Source organism: Copadichromis virginalis, linkage group LG3 (genome assembly GCF_057382275.1).
Source record: "Copadichromis virginalis isolate Kocher_CV1m ecotype Utaka linkage group LG3, C_Virginalis_male_GT1.1, whole genome shotgun sequence".
NCBI lineage: Eukaryota > Metazoa > Chordata > Actinopteri > Cichliformes > Cichlidae > Copadichromis > Copadichromis virginalis.
Window position 1 is genome coordinate 11,206,287 of NC_140620.1, and position 24,649 is coordinate 11,230,935.

Sequence of the window (24,649 nt, forward strand, 5' to 3'; positions counted from 1 at the left end):
ACAATTGAACCTCACAGCATTTTCATTTGTTCAGAATTACAGATGGTTTGTTAGCAGTTTCTATCCTGTCATATTAAAGCTGTGCCTATAAGGCATCTGGATTTCTGCTGTGATGAGGCTGGGCTGCTGTGTTGCAAACTGTGCCCCATCACAGCAGCCTCATATTTGACCATCCATACTGTATTAGACTTCATGTAAAGACGTTTTTACAGCTAAGAAGAGTCTGATGGTGTCAACAATAAGAACATATTGAAATGTAGTTCTCTGATTGAGCGTGTTAGACCTTCTACTTTATTTTTAGAAGAAAGTCTTTACCTCCTTTTTCAAACACAGGTTGATTCATTGCAGGTACAAGTGGGTTTGTTTAAATAACAAAGTGAGATTAATTTATTTTATAGTGTAAGGGACAGCCGGCAGGAGTATGCAGGTGTAGCCTCAGGGAGCAGTTTCCTATGAAGCTCACTATTAAAACCCCTGAAAGTCAATGTCACAAAAATGCCCAACATACAGGTTTTTAGCACTTACAGTACTATTATTGAAGTCTGGTTAAACTTTTAATACCCAGCTGTACACAACAATATCGCAATAACAACATTTTCCACAATGTTATAAACTTCTTGTGACAATCACCTTTTTTAAGACGATGGTTTCAGTAACATCACAAATAACACAGGCATTAGAGGAGAATTATAAGATGTGACAGCGTGTCATTGTCACGGTAGCGTGTGTGTATCAGTTTGAGAATCCGTTTTTCTCTTTTGTCCCTCTCAGGACTCCGTAAGATCTGGGGCGGTTTGCAGGGAGTCACGTGACCGCGCACGGCAAACCACAGCAGAGCAGGGATAGGAGCTGCGCTTGCGCAGACATTGGTCCCGGTTTGATTAAGCGGGCTGAGCTCAGAGACACAGTAAAGTATCGCTCCTGTTCCTGTCGATCAAACACCAATAACACAGCGTCGCTGTCGCTTCTATCGACCCGCAGCAGCTGAAGCAGCCATGTGTTCAGCTGAGTCTCTGAGAGAGTTCATACAGGAGAGGCTGACTGCTGTTTGCCAACAAATCTTCTGCGAGGTTCAGAAAACCATCGTCCAGTATGAGGAGGAGATCCAGCGTCAGCGCAGACTGCTGGATATCAGCCGGAGACCCGACACACACTCACACGGCTCAGGTACGGACACGTGTGCTGAGCTCAGGTTCCTCTCTGTTGATGAAGACATGAAAGCTCGTCAGCGTCTCCGGGATTTCTCTGATGTTAGCTGGGAGCAGAAAGCTGTTACCTTGGTGATTAATTTTATTTCGGACTCTAATTTGTGTAAAATATCAGACACTGGGCATCAGCTAAAGACTGCAGTCAGGTGTGTTTGGCTGTCTTTCACAGTCGTACTGAAACAATCAGTGCAGTTTGAGTTCATCTGTGAGATTATTGTTTAGCAGGAGTAAAACCCTGAAAAGAAATAAACGCCTTGATGCTGATAAAGCAGCGAGTTTAAGGCCAGCATGTAGTTCAGGTTTTTAAGTCTTGAGCTGCCCCTGATTTCCTCATATTTTGGTAAACATAGTAAGTATAGTATAAAAAGCAAAACATAGAGTCTAGTCCCGTGAAGAAGAAGAGCCACCTCCACAGGACAAGACTCAGCAGTCCATCTGCATCTAAAGGATAAAGGTCACCCTTTCAAGGATGCCAATGTTTACATTTTGGACAGAGAGGACAGATGGTTTGAAAGAGGAGTGAAAGAAGCATCTATGTCCACTGTGAGCGACCATCTTTGAACAGAGGCGGGGGTTTACGACACCAACTCTCTGCCATCTATAATCCTGTTTTGAGATCCCTTCCCAGATGCCTTAACGCCCACTCACATCCTAGGCCATCTGATCTCAGGAAATCATATGATACGGTGGGGCCAGGTTTGACAATGAACACACACAAAACCTTGGCTGTATTCAGGGTCTGCAGCCTTAAAGGCCGCATTTTAAGGGCGATTACGTCACAGCGACGCGACGAAGGCTGTCCCAATTCAAAGGCTGCTTGAAATGCGTCCTTCATTTCCCTGAATTTTAAGGACGTGGCGGTGTAGACTTCGTGGCCCAACATATCCCACAATGCATAGCGCGGCGGTGGGTGTGGATAATTTTGCCAAAAAAAAAGAAGAGTAAACTTTAAGTAAATACTGAATATTATGTCACTTATTTATGTGCAAATGTTTAATAACGAAGAACATTAAACATTACTGTTGGCCACATGTCGGCAAAGTTATGTGACATTAGTGACATTTGTACTAACTTGGTTTTAAAGCCTGTACTTTAAAATATACGCCGTTCAATAGCTGAGCTTAATCTTACAGAGAATGATCAAAGCTCATGTAGAAACAAAAACAAATGAACAAAAGATTTTCTCCTTCATTTCTGTTAAACAAAGCTATATGAAACGTTTCCAGCTGTTAGTATCATGGTTGCTAGGCAACCTGGGCAGCGCAACGGAGGCTAGACCGTCCCATTTTACAAGCCTCGCACTTCTGGCCTTAGCGGTCTTTGAGTACGCTGCCCTTGAGGATCGTTGAGGCTGCGTACTTTAAGGCTGCAGACCCTGAATTGGGATACAGCCCATGGCTGATTGTGACCCACACACACATTTTCACACCTTGACTCATGTGATTAGGTAGAGGATCACCAGGGGGTCCTTTGTCCCTGTTTGTTTAAATCTGAGACTCCCCACTATTTGACACTAGAACTGAAGAAGCTTCTCGGATGAGAGGTGAAACCTCTTCAAACAACTTAAAGAAGTCCAGACGCTTTTCTTTCCGAGCTCCTTAGACTAAACAAGAAGATGTGTCCAAACTTAGCCTTTTTTTTTAAATCTTGAGCTAATTGAGAGGGCATGAATTTCTACATGAACATTTACGTCCACTGTGAGCGACCATCTTTGAACAGAGGCGGTGGTTTACAACACCAGCTGTCTGCCATCTATAGTCCAGTTTTGAGATCCCTTCCCAGATGCCTTAACGCCCACTCACATCCTGGGCCATCTGACCTCAGGAATTCGCATGATAAGGTGGGGCCAGGTTTCACAATGAGCTCACCCGAAACTCTGGCTGATTGTGACCCACACCCAGTTTCATGCCTTGACTCATGTGATTAGGTGGAGGATCATCAGGGGGTCCTTTGTTCCTCTCGGAAATCTGGGACTCTCCACCATTTAACACTAGAACTGAAGAAGCTTCTCAGATGAGAGGTGAAATGTCTTCAAGCAACCTAAAGAAGTCCAGACGCTTTTCTTTGCAAGCTCCTTAGACTTTCACAGAAAATTTATTTTTTTCCTATAGGGCATTTACAAAGATCTGCTGATGTTCTTAAAGTTCATGTTTGAGTTTATGTCTTTCTGTATAGTTTCTGGGATGATTAGAATTTAAATTACATTGTTGGAAATAGTTTATTTTGATGCAAAATTTGTGCAAATTTGCATTATAATATATTTTCCTACAGTGTATATAAAAATTGCATCTCAAACATAAAAAAAAAAGACACTAAAATTTCCTGTGGTTGGAAACTGTTTAGTAGAGATGGCACGATACCACGTTTTTATGTCAGATACTGATATGAATCTGATATAGTGTATTTTATACTCAAAGCTTTTTTATAAATATCTTGCTGCATTTTCTATAAGTTCATAGTCAAGTTTTAAAAACCAAAACACTAAAGCTATTCTGTATGCAAAAAATAGCCTGCACCTAAAATATTTCATAGTTCAGCATTTATTTATTATTATTTGAATTTGATGATCTATGACTTAAATCTACTGATCTGAAGGTTGGTTTTTGCCTCCCCCAGTCTGCCAAATATTCTTGGGCAAGATACTAACACCAAGTTGATCTTCGATGCATCCATCAGAGTATGAATGTGTGTGAATGTTAGCTAGAAGGCAAAAATCTTTAAATCTTGCACATTTTATACAGCTCTTTGAGTGATCCTGGAGAGTAGCGCTATATAAGAATCAGCCCATTTACCGCTTATCAGGCGTCACAACAAGATAGGGAGGGTGTTGTGGTATCTCCTCGGCTTGCTGCCTGCATGCATCAAAAAAACAAAATAACTGAGGCTTGGTGGTAAACTAACCTTGGTGGTTTCAGAATTTCACCTCTGTTTCTCTCTTCAGAATTCCAGGAGGATCCAGAGCCTCCACAGATGAAAGAGAGACAGGAGGAGGAACCCTGCAGCAGTCCGGATGGAGAGCAGCTGGCAGTGAAGCTGGAGGCGGACGGTGTCAGAACTGATGATGAGTGGCTCAAACTGCTGGCGACCACCTGGAAACCCGATATAAAGCTGCACAGAATAGGTTTGTAAAACTGGGATGATTCACAGGAAGAAATAAAGGTCAGAACTTTAATAAGCAGCAAGAATGCATCACGTTTCTGTTAAAACCAATTAAGATGCTTCAGTAACAGAGTTGATTGAGATGTTCATTGTCCTTCAAAATCATTGAAGGATATGATATTTCTTTGGAACAGAGATGGGAACAAGTCATTATTTTGCAAGTCTCAAATCTTTATCCTCAACTCTGAAACTTTGAATTTCAAGACCTATTTAGTCTTTTTTTAAACAGTGTTGCAAATATATGTTAAATGTAAATAACAGACCATATGTTCTTTTAAAAATCTGTATTTATCTTGACACACGATGAAACAAGTGTAACTGAACTTACAAAGTATACACAGAGTAATGATAAAATATCACCTCCGTTATACAGCTCAATTAAACTTGGCTGCAATAACAGTCCTTCTTTAAACTATAAATTCACAGAATAAACATTCAATGAAAATTTTCAAAAGCAGACAAACAGTGTAGACATTCGTGAAGTACAAAACAAAGATTCATTGCAGTACATTTTTTTATGTGTCAATGTGCAAGTTATAAAGATTGAAAAACAAAAATATATAAACTGAACAATGAACAGAAATGTGCACTTTAAGTTATTTCAGTTAATTATTCTGCATTTGCAAAAGACCAAACTGGCCAAAACTCTGTTAGTCATTTGTGCACAATGAATGATGATCATAGCTGAAAACTCCCTTTTGCTTTACACATGCATTAAATTAAAGTCGATTACGTCGTTTAAGCATCATGAGGAGGAGGGTGGTTCCCCTTTTTCTTTGGGGGGGGGGCTGGGAGTTGGCAACCCTATTACTTAGGGTTTACACAGAAGAGCCACCTCCACAGGGCAAGACTCAGCAGTCCATCTGCATCTTAAGGATAAAGGACACTCTTTCGAGGATGCCAATGTTCACATTTTGGACAGAGAGGACAGATGGTTTGAAAGAGGAGTGAAAGAAGCCATCTATGTCCACTGTGAGCGACCATCTTTGAACAGAGGCGGGGGTTTACGACACCAGCTCTCTGCCATCTATAATCCAGTTTTGAGTTCCCTCCCCAGACGCCTTAACGCCCACTCACATCCTGGGCCATCTGACCTCACCCGAAACTCTGGCTGATTGGGTCCCACGCCCAGTTTCCCACCTTGGCTCAGGCGATTAAAGGATCATCAGGGGGTCCTTTTGTCCCTCTGTGGGGGGTTACTCCCACTGGGTTTAAATCTGGGACTCCCCACCATTTGACCTTAGAACTGAAGAAGCTTCTCGGATGAGAGGTGAAACGTCTTCAAGCAACTTAAAAGAAGTCCAGACGCTTTTCTTTGCAAGCTCCTTTGACTACGATGACCTGGATGACTGAGAACCTTCACAGACATTACTTAGGTCGTTTAATATTTCCGCTAAGTACTCTTTAAAATACCAGAATAGAAAGGATGGTGTAGGTTTAAAAGGGTTTTAGAGATCTTTTAAGACGTGATTGCACTAAAATATGTACTGTGCTTTCAATAACACATTTGCCGTTTTTTAATACCACATATGATTTCTTTTTAAGCACGTTTTATATCAAACCGATTTACCAATAGATAGAGCTGGGCGATATAAGATTTTTTTCATATCACGATATGTTTTTTTTGTTTCAGCCGATAACGATATCTATCACGATATCAGCCAAATAACTATATTTGTAAGATTTAAATGTGCCGTTGCTCACAAGTAAAATGTGAAATAATCAGCAGCTTGTTTTTATTTAAATATTTATTTCCCATAATAAGTTCAACAGGGTAGATGTACTTAAGGAACATGAGACTTTTTCAGATAAATAAAGGCAAATATTGCAAACTACACAAAAGGCAGCCGCTAAAGCGTTTAAGTTTCAAAATAGAACAAACGAAACAGACTAAATTGTCAATTCCACTTAGAAACAAAATATTAATTCTAAAAATAAATCTTAGTTTGTTTTACAGAAGAACAGACAAAACTGACTAACTTTTGTCAATATCAAATAAACTGAGAACTAAAAGGAAATTCTCAATCTCTCCTTGTTGTATAGCTGAGCTTTTCAAACAGTTTTAACAGTTACTTTAGTCTGACAAAAGCCGAATGACGAATTAGCGCTTCCAGTCAGAGACTGAGGCTACGTCCACACGTACACGGGTATTTTTGAAAACGGAGATTTTCCGTTTTCGTTTTAAAAAATAATCCCGTCCACACATAAAGGCAGAAATGAAGGAAAACGCTGCTATGAACATGCCAAAGCAGCAGGTGGCGCTAGATTCCTAACCGTGCAGAAATGTTGGCCAATCAGAAGTCTAGAAGCCTCGTGGGAAAAAGTAAACAAAGCTGGGGCATAGAAGCAGAACAGAGTCGTATGTGTGGAGGGACAGTAACTGTGTGTATATGTAAGCATTTAAACACTGCAGAGAGTAGAATTAACAGTAACAGTATTGTAGAAATTCATTTCACCGACACAATAACGTGGCGCACAGTGTGACGTCAAAAAATGCGTTTTCTCCGTTTTTCTGTCCACACGTAAATGCAAAAACTGAGTTTTCAAAAATATCCACCCTGGCCGGAGTTTTTAAAAATCTTTGTTTTCAGTGAATTTCAAAAATACCCGGGTACGTGTGGACGTAGCCTGAGCATGCACCAGTTTATTGTATTTCCAGACTTGCTTTCGGCACAATTTACAGTGCACGCTACTCTGTTTTTTGTCAGACTTGAAATAGCCGAAATACCTTCACACTACGGAACTTCTATGGCTCTTCCGTTCGACAATCTCTCCGGCGTTGGAACCATCATCTGTTTTCTCTTCGGTAACCTTCGGTCACGCTCGGTTGATGTTTCTCTAGTCGGCACACTCATTTCCTCCATTACCCGGGCGGTACGGTGGCTGGCTGCTTCCCAAACAAATACACATGTGCGGCTTGGCACTTGTGCTGTACGTAACAAGTCACGTGACGTGACGCTGAGGCTGTGATTGGTTCGGCTCTGCGCTACTTAATTTGGATTGGCTGTTCTTTTTTTTTTTTCTTTTTTTTAAGAGGACAAGAGCGGCGAGGTCTATCGCAATAGTGTAATTTTTCTATCGAGAAAAAGTTATATCGCGATACATATCGTTATCGTTCTATCGCCCAGCTCTACCAATAGCCCACCATTGTTATTTTTTTTCTCAATGCACTCTGGGTAGTGACGTCATACGGTTGCACCACATCGAGTTCACAGTTAGCGGCGCATTGGAAATGGCTTCTGTTCAACCTTTCCAGTTTGGACCAGAGCAACCGAGAGAGAGGAAGAAAATAGTTAACCAGCACTTAGTTTTGATGAAGATGAAAACAATCCATCACACGAGGACGAGAGAGTGAGGGAAAACTACTGGTGTGTATGCGGCTACTGCTTTTCAATGGCAACGGCGACTGAGCATTTGTTGTAAAGCACCTAAACTTTTTGAAGCCGTATGTTAATCCAGATGTTCTTTGGGCAGCCCTTGATAGCCTCCGTGTATTCGGTCTTTAAGTAATAACGTGATGAATCGTGCTTCCGGGCCCAAAGTATTCTGCATTTAATAAGACTGTTGTGTTTTTAGCATGTTTTAATGCTTTGTATCTTGTTCTGTTTAATCTCAACAAGCCCCTAAAAACAGTCAGTGATCACTGTCGGCTTCTCGGTTTTTATCACCGCTAATCATTTTAAAGTGTTTTTAAACACTTACGATGCAGCCAAACCCATGCAGCAGTATATTGATGACTAACCTCATATTGTGGATGGATTATCTCTGCTGTTCTCCTGACTGACGTTTGGTCTGTTTATAGCATCCTGTCATGCAATTGCACTTGTCCCTATAACCATTGGGAACCCTCAAATTAATTTTTATCGAATGGGGAAAAAAAAGTCCATTTGTTAGTGTTCACCCTCCAGTGCACCCCAGGGTGGCTGTGGCTACAATGTAGCTTGCCATCACCAGTATGTGAATGTGTGTGGATGGGTCGATGACTGGATGTGTAAAGCGCTTTGGGGTCCTTAGGGACTAGTAAAGCGCTATACAAATACAGGCCATTTACCATGTTATGCTAACATAGCTTGTCGCGCTAGCGATCACGTATCACATCATTATATACCAGCTAGCCAATCTTCAGTAACCCTACAAATGTCGCTGCTGTTTACTTTCCTGTCATCATTTATGTTGGAAGTGATAGCAGAACTGTACGTTTTAATTTGTTTCATAAATCTCTCAGTCAGAACATGGTATATTATATTTAGATGGAAGTTTGTGAGCTAGCTCCCTGCTACCTTCTAACTCAGTTAAATGTCATAAATTCTGTTTTCATGGATGCCTGGATGTTAAACTTAATTGTTAAACCTGGCAGAGCAGTCACACTGATCATTTTATTACAGATGAACAAATTTAGACAGTTTTTCAACTCTCAGTAATGCTGCAGTGATCATTTGATTTTTGCAGCGGAGTTTCCACTCAGAAATGGCTAATAACGTCAGACTTAGGCTACGTTCACACTGCAGGTCTTAATGCTCAATTCCGATTTTTTGATCAAATCCGATTTTTTTGTCTGCTTGTTCACACTACATATAAAATGCGACAGCAAACGCTCTCTAGTGTGAACGCTCAAAGCGGCCCGCATGCGCAAAAGAAGATGTCACACACAACGCGCTCTGTTTAGACCCAGAGCAAACAGTATTGTTTGACTGATGGCCCTTAATATAAAGACTTCGGACTTCACGTTTCCCAATTTTTGCTTTAAGTTATTTTGTTATTTACATAATAATGTAGATAACCTAATAATGATCCTTATTGTCGTTTAAGAGAGGAGCGGTGCTTCAAAGGATAGCTGTAGATTTCTGTCAGAATCTGCAGATTATACAGTACAAATAAAATGTTTACGTTGTCTTCCCAACAGTTTCACTGACATCTACACTGGATGGCCAGGAAGCGTTCGCGATGTCTTCTCGGGCGCTTCTCTGGCGCTGATAATTGGCTTCAGTCTTGTGTCGGTGACGTAAAAGGCGGATTTAATGCGACTTGACTGTTCAAACAGCAGTCGCTTTCTAAAACATTGGATATGTATCGGATTCAGTACCACATACGAAAGTGACCCAGATCGGATTTGAAAATATCGGATTTGCGCCGTTCACACTGTCATAGCATGATCGGATATGGGTCGCATAGGGTCAAAAAAATCGGATTTGATGCGGTTTCGCCTGCAGTGTGAACGTAGTCTTAAAGACCGGAAGTGCTGGTCTACCAAGCCGTAACAAGGTCACTAATAGGCAAGTTAATTAATACCGGTGCTACACTTAACAAAACAGGTTAGCTGAACGAAAGCACCTACACCGCCGACAACCAATACACGTCATCATCCCAGAATGCATTGTGTGCTAAAAAAACATGGCCACTCCCACGGCTCCAAAATAGTTTTAAACAACAAAGATTTAATGAATAACAAAAAAATTGTAGTTATTCTCAAGTATGTTTTTAATTATTGGAGATAATTTGTAACATATTTAGAGTAACTTGTCACAATAGTCGGGGTTCCCTTTAAGTTTATTAGCTTGATTAGTATTGCTGAACTATGAAATATTTTGGGTGCAGGGTATTTTTTGCATATATGTATAACAGATTAGCTTTAGTGTTTATTTTTTAAACTTGAGTATAACTTATACAAAATGTAGCAAGGTATAAAAAAAACAAACAGTTTGATTGTGAAATAAACTATCGGTATTGTTAGATATCCAAATTTATGATATTGGCATCGGACATAAAAAAGTGGCATCATGCCGTCTCTAGTATTGATGTAAAACCCCCCTTGGTTACAAAGACAAGGCACTGTGTGTGAGTGTGTGAGTGATGCGAGTGCGTTTGTGTGATCTCCTGCTCACCAAAAGGATCATAAAAGCAGGAAGCAACATCAAACAGAGTCTTTACAAGGGATGTGTCTGTGATAAAACACTACAGCCTCCTCCCAGAACCTCGAGAGGCTGGGGAGGGGGACAAAGGAATGTCTTGATCCTATAGTTTGAACTAAGACTTTACAAATTTAAGAACTACGATTACAACATTCAACAATTAGACTTAACAAAGTTGCAAGTCGTAGAACATTTTTTCAAGTCTAAAGTCAAAAGATTATTGACTTTTCGTCGCACATTTTGTCGCACTTAAATGTTTCAGATCATCAAACATATTTAAATATTAGACAAAGATAACCTGAGTAAATGCAAAATGCAGTTCGTAAACGATGAGTTCATTTATCAAGGGAGAAAAGTTATCCAAGCCTGCCTGGTGCTGTGTGAAAAAGGAATTGCCCCCTTGTTAAATAACGAATTAACTGATTAATCACACCTTTTTGCAGGCTGAGTCAGGAAATCACTTTAATAGAACCTTTCTGACAAAGTGAAGCCGGCTAAGAGATCCCAAAAACCAACACATCATTCCACAATATAAAGAAAAACATGAGAACAAAGTCATTGACATCTATCAGTCTTGAAAGGGTTACAAAGCCACATCTAAGGCTTTGGGACTCCACTGAAACACAGTGAGAGCCAAATGATGCACAAATGGAGAAAACTTGGAACAATGGTGAACCTTCCCAGGAGTGACCGAATGACCAAAATTACTCCCGAGGTCACATCCAGGAGGTCACAAAATACTCTAGAACATCCAAAGAACTCCAGGCCTCACTTGCCTCAATTAAGGTCAAAGTTCATGACTCCACTATAAGAGACTGGGCAAAAATGGCATCCATGGCAGAGTTACGAGGTGAAAACCACTGCTATGTAGTAACATAAAATCTTGTCTCAGTTTTGCCAAAGGAAAGTCTCCATGATCTCCAAGACATTGGGAAAATATTCCGTGGACTGACGAGGCAAAAGGGAAACTTTTTGGAGGCATGTGTCTCTTTACATTTGGTGTAAAAGTAACAACAATTCTGAACAGGAACATCATTTTCACAGTAAAATATGGCGAGGGCAGTGTTGGTGGTCTGGGGCTTTTGCTTTTGCTGCCTCACACCTGCAAGGCTTGTTGTGGTAAATTGAATCATGAATTCTGCTGTCTACAAAAACATCCTGAAGGAGAATATCCGACTAGAGCAGGGCGATATGGCCAAAAATATTTATCAGAATATATATTTGAAAATTTGCGATAACGATATAACTGACGATATAATTTCTGCGACACAAAATACAACTTCACAACTTTACTAGTGCTGAAAGTTTAACCAAAAGGCATTTCCAGTAGAAATGGGCTGACATATCCTGAGCATAACCATGTATAATATCCACTGAAGTTAAAAAGAGGTGTTTTGCTACATTAAACTGCAGTGTACCAAATAAAAAAAGTCAAATATGTATTTTTTGGACCATAAGGTGCATGGGGTTATAAGGCACATTAAGCGAAATAAAGCAGTCGGATAAATAAAACTTTATTCAACTCATTCTTCTTACTTCCTCCACTTCTATACCATTGATTCATTAATGCTGTATTCTATCACAGCTGCTCTATTCCCATGTTGCTGCAGTATATTAATGACTAACCTCGTATTGTGGATGGATTATCTCAGTTGTTCTCCTGACTGAAGTTTGGTCCGTTTACAGCATCCTGCCATGTGATTGTATTTGTCTCTAACCATCAGGAACCTTCACATTAACTTTTGTTGAGTGGAAAAGTGTTAGCGTTCATCCTCCAGCTTCATTGTTTTGTTATGCTAACATAGCTGTGTCGCTAGCGATCACTTAGCACATCATTATATACCAGCTAGCCCAACTTCAGTAACCTTACAAACGTCACTGCTGTTTAGTTTCCTGTCTTCATTTATGTTGGAAGTGATAGCAGAGCTGTACGTTTGAATTTTTTCAGAAATCTCTCAGTCAGAACACGGTATATCATGCTTGGGTAACTAGCGAGCTAACTTCCGCTAACTTCCTGCTAGCTTCTAACTCCGTTAAGTGTAATAAATTCTGTTTTCATGGATGCCTGGATGTTAAACTTCATAGTTACACCTGGTAAAGCAGCAATGCTGATGATTTTATTAAAGATGAAAGAATTTAGACAGTTTTTAACTCTCAGGGATGCTGCAGTGTTCGTTTGACTTTGGGACTTGAAGTGGACGGAGTTTAAGACCCAGATTTACGGGTGCCTTATACGGCAATAACGACGGCCTGCTTGCATGTTCTACAGGGGGAAAAAAGTGCTTTGTTGTGTATCTGATGGACACCAAACCAGTTCCACATCACTGAAGTGGCACCATTTTTACAAACTAATTCTGGTTCATCCATTTCACTCAACAATCCGCTTTTTCTCTTCTCATTCTCTGTTGCCTCCATGCTTTTTCGGCCATGTGCATATGAAAACAAAGGCACTGCGCATGTGCGTTTCACCCATATTGTATCGCGTTTTCTTATCGTTGCTTAACATTGTACCGGTATTACCGTGAACGGTATAATATGGCCCGGCCCTATATCCGACCATTTATTAGAGACTGAAGGGCACTAGGATTCTGCAGCAGAATAATAATCCAAAACATACCAGCAAGTTCACCTTAAGAAAAACAAAATGAAGATTTCGCTGTGGCGTGACCGTAAAAAGACGGTTTTTCGAAAACCCTCTAATTAATGAATTACAACAGTTCTGCAAAGTTCAGTGGGCCAAATTCTCACTATGTAGAGACCTGTTTATGGTTCAGATCAAAATATATTTTCTCTGGTGATTGTTGTTTTAGAGAAAAAAAAAATTTCCATTTCTTTTTTTTAGACGTCCAACAACTACATGTCTGTGAGGAGGCGGCGGAGGAGGAGGAGCCACTCGCAAACCAGCCAATCTATAGCGAGGTGAGGAGCTCCAGTGTAGACCAGGAGGACCCAGACTCTCCACAGATTAATGAGGAACAGGAGGATCTCTGCAGCAGTCAGAAGGGAGAGCAGCTGGGAGTGAAGCTGGAGCCTGATATCTTCATGGTGACTCCTGCTTATGAGGAAAGTGACCACAGTGAAGCAGAACCAAACAGTGAACAAATCTCTCACAGCTCTGCTGAGAGCCAAGATCAGGAAGAAAGTCACCATGTGGACTTGGGGTTACTTGAAAATGCAGAGTTGAAGAAGAGGAGACTTTGCAGAAAGAAAAGTGACAGTAAGAGAGTAAAAATGGCTGCTGTGTCAGAGAGTCAGGGTCAAAGTGGGACAAGAAAAAAGACTGAACAATGTGACATATGTGGAAAAGCTTTTCAGTTTAAATCACGCCTGATTGCACATGTTAGAGTTCACACAGGTGAGAAGCCTTATTTGTGTAGCACCTGTGGGAAAGTATTCAATTACAAGTCAAAATTGGTTGTTCACACAAGGGTTCACACAGGTGAGAAACCATATTCTTGTAGCATCTGTGGTAAAACGTTTCTCCTTAGATCCCTTCTGACTACACATTTTAGAGTTCACACAGGTGAGAAGCCATATTCCTGTAGCACCTGTGGGAAAGTGTTCGCTTCCAACTCAAAAATGAATGCTCACAGAAGGGTTCATACAAGTGAGAAACCATATCCTTGTATGACATGCGGAAAAACTTTTAAGAGTACAAGCAACCTGAAAACACATGTCAAACTTCACACAGGTGAGAAACCTTACCCTTGTAGCACCTGTGGGAAAGAATTTAGTCAATGGATTAACATGAAGCGTCACATGAGGTGTCACACAGGTGAGAAGCCATATAGTTGCAGCACTTGTGGGAAAAGATTCCCTCATCAATCAGGATTGAAAGCTCACACAAATTCACACAAGGGAATGAAGGCTGTAGAATCTGTGGAAAAGGATTTTGTTAATGAGATACGATAATTGATATTGCTTAAAAGTGTTATGTTTAGAAAATGTGGGACAGAGTCATAGCAGTGTGTAGGTGGTAGAGCTCGCACTGACCAGGAGTCAAATCACTGCAACACCTGAGTGAAAAGATGACCGATATTCAAATCAGTATTTTCTGTCCAGAGCAGTAAAAACTCTCAGCATTCTTAATTCAGTTCATTACATTATTCTTCTAATTGTATCAGAGAAACCCTGATGTTACATTTAATGATGGTTAAAGTTCAGTGTGCTCCTTTTCTTCCAGATCATTATTTAGTTCTTTTGTTTATCAACGTGTGTTAAATTTTAAATAAATATTTAATTCATTAAATCAAATTATTTTTGAAGGGCAATCGCTAACATATGTAAGCAGCATAAAAGACAGTTCTGTCTCATTTCAGAGTTTTTCTTTGTTTTGTTGTTTTTTAAAGAGATGTACAAACAGATGTTGTTGTTTTATTTTTTTTAACATTTAGAGAACATGCAGCACAAAAGTGATTCAATTAGTGTTGCTTTATTTGTGTGTTGTAACAATGCTTTTTGATAATAAATCCTATACTACTGCAAAGCCTGTTTCTTTCCCTTTAAATGGAGCCACATTTATAATGAAATTTTTATTCATTGGTTGAGCAGCAGAGTTGAGTATGTAGATTGCATCCATGGCAAACCACTTGTTCTGCTATTGTTTCTTGATGTGAGCTTCCAGTAAACCAGGTGCTGAAAATCAGGTGGCTGATTGGCTCGTGATTAGCATGACCCTGATACAGCAGTCCGTGGGTATCTGCTCTAAGCATGCCATATTTAAAAGATTTAGATAGGGTCCATGCTATAGGGCTGTTTCAACTTGGTATTCCACATAACCAAGATTCAGCATTATTTGGAGTGAGACAAAGTACCATCTCCAAACTTAAGACCAAGTTACATAGAATGGGAATGTCATAGATAATTTGCAACGTGCATGTCACAGGAAGACCGTTTCCTCACCTCATCAGCACTGAGGATCTGTAGGAAGTCTTCTTCAGATTTGCAGTCAAGCATTTCAGGATGATATGGCTGATAGCCCTCTAACAAATTTGGAACAGACTGGACACAGTCACTCTTTTGTCGTTTGACTAACATGTGTGTCTCACCTCCTCTTGTTCATCTCTGTTCTATCCTCATTCTCCATCTCCCTCTCTCTCCATCTCCCTCTCTCTCCCTCTTTTTGCTGACAATCATCAAATATACAGTTGAAACCAGATATTTACTCTTCAGATCAAAAAACAAACACTTTTTTAATTTTAACATCAAATTAGACTAAATGTTTATTTTTTTAGATTGATAAATATAAAAAACATATTTGTTAACTTTAAGAGTAAAGAGAGAAACTATCTGTATTTCTTAATTATAAATGGCACCAAATTGTATTCAAAATTGAGCCACACTTATAGAGGTCCACAATTCTTTTCCTGGTGTTTTGGTTGACATCTCTTTGACTACGATGACCTGGGGCCCGTTCTTCGTACCTCGCTAAGTAGGTTAGCCGGATTAGATTGTTGACAATTTCTCGTGATCCTGGATCAGTCGGTTCCCCGAAGCTCATCCGGGACTTGCTGTCATAGCAACAGAGCCGTAAGCGTAAACCTGCTCGGGAGCAGGTTTACTTTATGTAAACAGGATTAGATCGCGGCCACGCAGGTATGTCCGCTTCATTTATACGAAAGCAACAGCGATATTTTTCCACTGTTTCACCATAAATAAATATTATCAATGTAACTAAAGATAATGCAGCACTTGATCCTTTTATTGATGTCACACAGATACATACAGGTCATTTCCTAAAAAAGGGAAATGTACTATTAACATTCTATTACATGTATGTGATTATTACAGATGTAATTCATATTTCAGAGTAGTAATTGTAAATTACTTCGTGTAATCAAGATGAGAGACCACGGCTATAAAAGTGAAGGTGGATTTGGGAAGCCTGTCGCAGCCATGTCCTGTCCGTATACGCGACCAACCCATTGCGGAAGGTGCAAGATTGATAAGGAGAGTCCTCAGAATTCAGCGTATATTGCGGGACAGACAGGATCCTTTACCTCAGCGCGACAGTGTGCTCATAGAGAGATATCGATATTCCCGTGAGGGTATTATTTACGTAACCAACTTGTTGACGAGGGGGTGCAGGACCACTACCTGTCTTTTTTTCCTCTGCCCTTTTCTTGGTTGCTGTTATGAACAAACTAACAGAGTACTACAGGCCAGTATTACCTTGCCAAGAGACGCAAAGCAATCTAAGAGATAAATATTACCATTCTGTAGAATACTCCTGTATTCCACTTTTACTTGTTCCCATGTTCTTGTGGGTCCTGTTGTGGCTCTAATGTGAAAGGGGATATAATATAACATATTATAATATAATATAATGCCATATGATATTGGACAATATAGTGTCATATGATAGATCTACCCTACCGCCTACTGGTGTTGGCCAGAGGGGCCGATGGCGCGATATGGCAGCCTGGCTACAACCGTAGCTGCCTCCACCAGTGTGTGAATGTGGGAGTGAATGAATAGTGGTATCGTAAAGCGCTTTGGGTGCCTTGGAAAGCGCTATATAAATCCAATCCATTATTATTATTATTATTAAATTACCTACGAGTTTGATTTGTCAGCAACTTTCTGCCAGCCCTCTCTCCTTGCTTTTGCAGCCTTTGCAGTGTTCTCTTGCGTTTTAATTAAACTCTGAAACTCCTGAAATCCCTCACTCATGAGTTCTTGCTCTGCTGCCGGAAAATACCGAGCACGCCCCTTCGACATTTTCGCCGACCAATCAGCGGGTTGCCGATCAATGTTTCTACTATCGATGCGTAGCCCCTTTTACGACACCCAGTGATGTCACATTCCTGCGTCCAGCTGTAGTAATCGTCAACAGCAGGTGTGTTCGGGGAACCGGATTAGCGAGCTCACGGTTAGCGCGATGATTTGATCTTGGATGTGTCATTTGATCTTGGATGTAGTAAGCGACGTACGAAGAACGGGCCCCAGGATGACTGAGAACCTTCACAGACATGTTGACATCTCTTGATTTTCCCATGTCACAGAAACAGGCTCTGTGTTTTGCCTTATATGCATCCACAGGTGTGCCACCAATTTACTCACATGGACTCTACTAACCCATCAGAAGCTTCTTCAGCTCAGAATGGAATCGTCTGGAGTTTTCTTATTAATTAAGTGATAAAAATAGAAGCTCTGTCTCTCTTTATTCTGACATTTAACTAATTCAAAAGATATTTCAATGTTTATTTATCCAAAACAAAACAAGTTTACTCTAAATTGATGTTGTACAGTAAAAAAATGTTCTTGTGTTTTCCATAAAGTGTATGTAAATATCTGGTTTCAACTGTGAATATACTGCTGTGTACTGAAGTTCCTCTTGTTTTGCATAGAAATATACTGAACAATATACAAAGCATAATATATAAAATACTACCAGAGTTTTTTCTTTGAAAGAAGCCCCTTATGTCCATTCTTGTATATCAGTGCATTACTGAAACCGATTTATTTAGCCGTGGAGGGAAACAACTGAAAATATGAAATAAACACACATGTAAGCTAAGACTCTCTAAAGAAACAGCATTGTTGTTGTTCGGCTTTTCATTTCGCCATTTGTTGATTTACTCGAAGAGTAAGTAACGTCATATGGGTCAAGTGATCTGTTTGATATCAATCTTTCGCGATACATATTTACATTATTTGTACAGTACGAATGATTTGCTTTGGTACCTGGTCGAACTTCAGTTCTCCTCTGTCTGCCTGGCTCCGTTTCTCTAACAGCACACTCTCATGCAGCAGCTGCCCCGCCCCGCTTAGTGCCTGAGCTCGGAACATACCAATACTAGGGGGGATTTACGCACAGTCGTAAATTCCCACAGTGTGCGCTATGTGCTTTAAATATTGTGTGTAGTTTTTTGCTTAATACAGTTGTCATCCAGGCATCTAATTATGAAAAAATTACACTCCAAAAGACCCCAGGCTTCTGAAAAAACAACCCGGGCTTAAGCCCAGTAAGCCACCCCCCCGCTCCGCCACTGGCTCCAGACATCCAGAGGCACCAAGAGCAAAGAAGACCAAGGAAGACCAACGGAGGGGCAACCGTGCCACTGTCCCGTGATGTGACGTGCCCGAGATAGGCCTCCTCCCTGGGGACAGCTTCCCTGCTGACCCCAGTAGGCACTCCCAGACTCTGCAACCCACCAAGGAAAGGGGGCCCAGGCCCATCCGGACCGGGGCCCAGTTCAGCAGCGCCGCACGGCCCCACAGAGCCCGGGACAGCCCACCCGACCCCACCACAGAGAAAACTGCACCCACCCCATCATCCACTCATCTTCCAGACTACACAAGACAATAGACACAATTTTTTAAAAACCTCCCTAAAATGTTTAATAATAATAATGGATTTATATAGCGCTTTTCAAGGCACCCAAAGCGCTTTACAATGCCACTATTTATTTTCATTCATATATTCATTTATATCATTATATCATATCATTTATATTCATTCACTCTCGCATTCATACACTGGTGGAGGTAAGCTGCAGTTGAAGCCACAGCTGCCCCGGGGCAGACTGACAGAAGCGAGGCTGCCATATCGCGCCATCGGCCCCTCTGGCCATCACCAGTGGGCAATAGGGTAAAGTGTCTTGCCCAAGGACACAACGACCAGGACAGAGAGCCCGGGGATCGAAGCGGCGACCTTCCGGTTACAGATGTGCTTCCCAACCCCCCTGAACCACGGTCGCCTCCAGAATTGAATTCAAAATCCTGCTCCTCACATACAAGGTCTTAAATAATCAGGCCCCATCTTATCTTAATGACCTTGTAGTACCATATCACCCTATTAGAGCACTTCGCTCTCGCTCTGCAGGCCTACTTGTTGTTCCTAGAGTATTTAAAAGTAGAATGGGAGGCAGAGCCTTCAGTTTTCAGGCCCCTCTTCTGTGGAACCAGCTTCCAGTTTGGATTCAGGAGACAGACACTATCTCTACTTTCAAGATTAGCTTAAAACTTTCCTTTTTGCTAAAGCATATAGTTAGGGCTGGACCAGGTGACCCTGAATCCTCCCTTAGTTATGCTGCAATAGACGTAGGCTGCCGGGGGATTCCCATGATGCATTGAGTTTTTCCTTTCCAGTCACCTTTCTCACTCACTATGTGTTAATAGACCTCTCTGCATTGAATCATATCTGTTATTAACCTCTGTCTCTCTTCCACAGCATGTCTTTATCCTGTCTTCCTTCTCTCACCCCAACCGGTCGCAGCAGATGGCCGCCCCTCCCTGAGCCTGGTTCTGCTGGAGGTTTCTTCCTGTTAAAAGGGAGTTTTTCCTTCCCACTGTCGCCAAAGTGCTTGCTCATAGGAGGTCATATGATTGTTTAGATTTTCTCTGGATCTACTGTACAACATAAAGTGCCTTGCACTATATAAATAAAATTTAATTGAACTGAATTGAGTTACTTTTGATAGAACTAGTAATGTAACTAAGTTACTAATGTAAAGTAACTTACACGACACTGCTCTTCACACATGTTCATTATATTCTGATGATCCTGGATGGAGACAAACTACAGATAAGTGTGTTCAGCCCAACTAGTTTATCTCATTACAGCAGTTTGATGTTTCCCTTTGAATCCCCCTGAAGATCCTGACAGTGAAGCACGTACATAATACTCCAGCCTTTCAACTCTGAGCTTATTTAGTTCTATTAATACACTGAAATCTCATTTGTGTCATGAAGAAAGTCTTTAATCAAACAGAATTCAAAGATCAGAAACATTTCATATATGGAGTTAAACATGAATCATTGTTTCAACAACATATTTATTGTTGTCATAAACAGACAAGAAGACAACAACAAACTGCTCCTCCCATTCAACACATGTCAGTCCATATCCCAGCAAACTAAATCATCTCCATTTACACATCAAATAGAAACATGAATCACTTGTAATGATTAGAAACTTGATAGAATTTCAAATCTAGTTTGGGGAGTCATTCAGTGAGAAACAGTGAAATGATTTTCCATGTGAAAAGGTGGACAGCAGAAACAGAAAGAAACAGTGAAACTAAAAGAGAAACAAAGAGCTTTGGAACAACGAGGCAGCAGGAGGACAGCTGCAGTTTAACAGCTTCAACTCACTGACAGGAAACAACATTAGAAACATCATCATCCTCAACTCATCTGCTGCACTGACACTGACACCTTCAACGGACACACGTTCAATTTATCAACAGTGCTGATGTATGGAAACATCCTGTGAGTGAAAGTGTGTGTGAAGGTGTGTATGTGTGTGTTAGTATCAGGATCAGAGAACGACAGCTTTCCTCTGTTCCAGTCCAGATTCACTCTGATCCTCTGGAGCTTCTTCTGGAATGAGAGATCAGTGAGAGGACCTGGTGGTGACCATGCTGAGTATTCACCTTCATCAAACCATATTATCCATAATCCAGACCATATGTCTCCCTTCCTCTGCACAGACTCTGCTAACACACCCAGTCCCCACGGTGTACTGTCTCCTACATCAACATCCCAGCTGTGAGTCCCTGAGTTAAAGCCCTCAGAGCCCAGGACTGAGCAGGAATGATCAAACCTCTCTGGATTATCAGGAAGCTGCTGCTTCTCTCCTCCTCTCACACTGGTCAGATCTTCAGACAGGATGAGGTCTGGATCAGCAGTGTTTGGGTCCAGAATGAGAGGAGTGTAGGAGACCATGTCCTTCATGTTGTTCCAGATGTTGAAGGTCAGGTTGCCCAGGTGTTTGGCCTGGTCTATCAGAGCTCCTGAGGGCAGCTGTGGATCATCCAGCAGGGGGCAGCGCTGGACTCTTTCCACTGCAGCCTTGTAGTTGTGCAGGAATGTGATATCTTCAGCTCTCAGCTCCTCCTCTGTGGCTCTGACTGTGTCTGAAAGAGCTGCTATCTCTCTGCTCAGAGCCTCCATCTTCTCCTTCATCATCCCACTCTTCTGCTCCTCTTCCTCCCTCAGTGCAGCCAGCCTGGCCTCCTCTTCCTCTGCTAGAAACTGGTGAAGCTTCTTAAACTGCTCCTTAATCTGCCTCTCTGTGTGTCGGGCCTGGACCTTAATGTGTTCTGCTGTTTGATCAAACTTCACTTGAACTTCTTCACAAACCTTTAACTTCTTCTTTAAGGGCTCCAGAGTTTCCTGAAGTTTCTTGTGTTGTCGTGCAACTTCATCGATGGGTCTGAATCTGTGATTGGTGTGTTTTCCTGAGTCTCTGCAGACGACACACACTGGCTGCTGATGGTCCAGACAGAAGAGTTTGAGTTTCTCAGAGTGCAGACTGCAGAGAGCCTCTGAAGCTCTCTGATATCTCTCCTGTAAGAACGAATCACACAAGTTCTTTAAAGCCTTGTTTGAAGGTGGATGCTTCTTTGAAGATCTTCTCTTACAAAGTGGACACTCGTGTGTTGGTCTCTCTCTCCACCATCTCTTCAGACAGTGTTCACAGAAGCTGTGGCTACATGACAGAATAACAGGATCTCTGAAGACCTCCATACAGACCGTACAGCAGAGATCCTCCTCTGATCTGGAAGCCATTGAGTCTGTGAGTGAAGCTGAAAACAGCAGACAGGAAGTACAGTCAGTCCTGGCTCCCCTCCCTCCTCTACCACCTTCACTGAAACTTGCTTTGAGTCGTGTTTTTGCTCAAACTCACATTCAGTGTGTGGAGCGTCAGCAGCTTGAAGCAGCAGTGTTGGAGTTTTCCACTTTTCTCTCCTGTAGCTGGACTCACTCAGAGGAAGCTGCTAGTTTGGTCTGAGCTCAGTCTGATCGTCTGTGCATCTCTCTGGGCGTTTTTCTTCCTCTCTGCTAAGGAGGAAAAACATCATGTTTCCTGCTTTGTTGCATTTGAGTGACGTGAGGGGAGGAGTAAAATGTTGCTGTTTCACTTTAACCCTTTAAAGCCGGCCGGAACGGGCATGCTCCGTTTTGTGTATCTATTATTAAATCCCTGTGTTCTAAGCTGACTAATATGCTGCTAATGTCACGGTTTGCCAGAGCAAACCATGGGATGTGGGGAAGGAGGACCCGAAAGACTCTTTAGTGAAAACAGTACGTTTGTTTACAGTGAGGTAAATAACAGATGCACACAAAATCCCCTTTGCTCTCTAGACTCCCATGTGTGTGCTCCGCGCCATAGTGTTCCTGCACACCCTGTGCGTGCTGGTCATTCGTTCCACCCAGGGGCGGATCTAGAGAAATTTTCTTAGGGTGGCATGAGGGTGGCAAAATCGAAGCCCTTTTTTCCCCCCAAACACATATGCAGGTGGTTACATATGGTTAAAATGATTCAAATGCAGTAAGTATACACGTTTTTCATATAAATATAGTCTACAACTTAATTATTTTCTGTAGCCCACATAATTAAACACTTTAGTTACATAAAACATATGAGTTTTGATGCTATGTACTGTATAGCATGTATGATAAATAAATATGTAGCCCAATAAGTATAAAATCCAGAAAGCTACACAACATGGGGCGGTTCATTTACAAACACAAGTCTAACTTAAGTTTCACTGTTTTTTGTTAGAAAACAATCACATTGTTACAGCTTAAATTACACAAAATGTCAGAAATCTGCACTGTCATGAAAAAAAATTTAAACCTTATTTTTCGTGATTTGTTGGATTAACCCTCCAAAATACAACCGGCCATTTTTGACTCCTTTTTAGTTTACGTTTGTATTTCACCCTCAGATTGTTTCATTTTATTTTTTTCCCCTTGCCTTGTTTGGTATCTTTTCAGCTCAACTGAATTTAGTTGTTTTTTTCACTGACATACTGCATTAGTATTAGTGATCTGAAATCACACAAAGAACTTAAAATCCTAGTAGTATTTCTTTACTGTACAAAAAAACCCCAAAGACACGTTGAGTAAACTTTTATAACTTGAAATGCAAATGTAATCTAATTGTACATTTTGTAAACATATACAGCTATTTATCTAAAAATGCCTGTGCTAGACAGACCCAACACCCATGCAAATGTACACCTATCTGGAACAACCCTGACATATTACAAAACAATAATATGACAAACTTTTCAGATTGGAGTGGTAAAGGAATCAACTATGTAGAACATATACTAGAAGGAACAGAATTTATTTCATTTGACGGACTAGTTACACAATATGGGATCAACAAGAAAAGATTTTTAGAATATCAACAAATTAAATCCATTGTAAAAAAAGAAATTTAAACCGGGTCAAGTTGAACTACAAACACCACCAAGCGTGGTTCAATTTCTTACTCTTAAACCCCCCAAATTACTATCCAAAATATACAGAATGCTTTCTAAAACAGATGAATCAATATCACTTCCTATTGCAAAATGGGAAGCGGATTTATCAGTTAACTTAGACCTAAACTTCTGGTCTCAGATTTGCTTAAAAACCTTTCATCTAATTAGAAATCCCAGTCTTCAATTAATTCATTACAAAATATTACATAGAGTGCACTATACAGGTCATCGGATGTTCAAGATGGGCTTTACGTCTACCAACAACTGCTCACACTGCCAAACCAATTCACCGGACAATTATATCCACGCTCTTTGGTTCTGTCCACCAGTTCAGAAGTTTTGGCGCGAGATATGTGAAGACTTATCAAAGTGTCTGAAATGTAACATTCCAACTTCCCCCTTAGTGTGTTTGTTGGGCAGCTTAGATAATGTCACTTCAGAAAAGAATATAGCCCATATGGTTTTCACTGCCCTATGCATAGCCAAGAAAACAGTCCTCATGAACTGGAAAAATAAAAATAGTCTTAATTCTGACCAATATAGAAATTATCTATTAGATTACATTAGTCTTGATACGGCCTCTGCCACCACATCAGATCAATTGCTCTGGGCTCCTTTGATCAGCTCCATCACCTAGTGGGGGTGGGGGGTCATAGTTTGGTCCCGCCTTCACTGTTGTGATTGGTGTGGGGGTAGGGACAGGCTTAGGGCGTCGGGGGGTTCCCCAGGAGCATCTTCCTTGGGGGACTGAACCCGGGGTAGCGGTCATGGCCTATTAGGGGCTCTGTTGGCTCTTAGGTGACGGTTTCCTCGTGGCTGCGTGCAGCGGGGCTAGGGGAGAGTCTGTGCTGATGGACGTGGGTTATTGACCTGGTAGCCTGGCTGCCCCTGAGTGGGTCCGGGACGGGCGTGAGGTTCTGGGGGAGCTCCGTCTCCGGGCTGGGGCCCTGGCTGGGCCTCGGGGACTTGGGTCCTGGTTGGTATGTTGCTGGGGTTGTGGGCGGGTGGGTGTATGGGGGCCCGGCCCTGGCGCAGAGTGCCGCCAGCGCATCGAGCCACCTGGGGGCTCTTCAACTGGAGGGGGAAGGTTGTAACACCTTGCAGGAGCTTTCCTCTCTTCAGGAACTCTCTCTGCAGGAGGGGCAGATAC

General features: G+C 41.4%; 2 protein-coding genes across 2 annotated transcripts; one reads left to right on the forward strand and one right to left on the reverse strand.

Moving 5' to 3' along the window:
• The first annotated feature begins 754 nt into the window (after positions 1 to 754).
• Positions 755 to 14,762, forward strand: LOC146712748 (uncharacterized). The gene is made up of 3 exons (XM_085443993.1): positions 755 to 1,167; positions 4,150 to 4,329; positions 13,119 to 14,762. Exons 1-3 carry the CDS (start codon positions 996 to 998, stop codon positions 14,186 to 14,188), a joined length of 1,422 nt encoding a protein of 473 aa, XP_085300119.1. The 5' UTR covers positions 755 to 995; the 3' UTR covers positions 14,189 to 14,762.
• Positions 14,763 to 20,014: 5,252 nt separating this feature from the next.
• On the reverse strand, positions 20,015 to 22,042 carry LOC146712749 (nuclear factor 7, brain-like). Its single transcript, XM_085444066.1, has 2 exons — positions 21,912 to 22,042; positions 20,015 to 21,810 (listed from the first exon to the last, which is right to left on the reverse strand). Exon 2 carries the CDS (start codon positions 21,791 to 21,793, stop codon positions 20,408 to 20,410), a length of 1,386 nt encoding a protein of 461 aa, XP_085300192.1. The 5' UTR covers positions 21,794 to 21,810; positions 21,912 to 22,042; the 3' UTR covers positions 20,015 to 20,407.
• Positions 22,043 to 24,649: the final 2,607 nt, after the last annotated feature.

Bases quoted from the DNA above. Each gene is read 5' to 3' on its own strand.
- LOC146712748 (XM_085443993.1), top strand. From the start codon at position 996: ATGTGTTCAGCTGAGTCTCTGAGAGAGTTCATACAGGAGAGGCTGACT. The intron at 1,168-4,149 runs GTACGGACACGT...TTCTCTCTTCAG, and splicing joins CACACACTCACACGGCTCAG to AATTCCAGGAGGATCCAGAG. The intron at 4,330-13,118 runs GTTTGTAAAACT...TCTTTTTTTTAG, and splicing joins TATAAAGCTGCACAGAATAG to ACGTCCAACAACTACATGTC.
- LOC146712749 (XM_085444066.1), bottom strand. From the start codon at position 21,793: ATGGCTTCCAGATCAGAGGAGGATCTCTGCTGTACGGTCTGTATGGAG.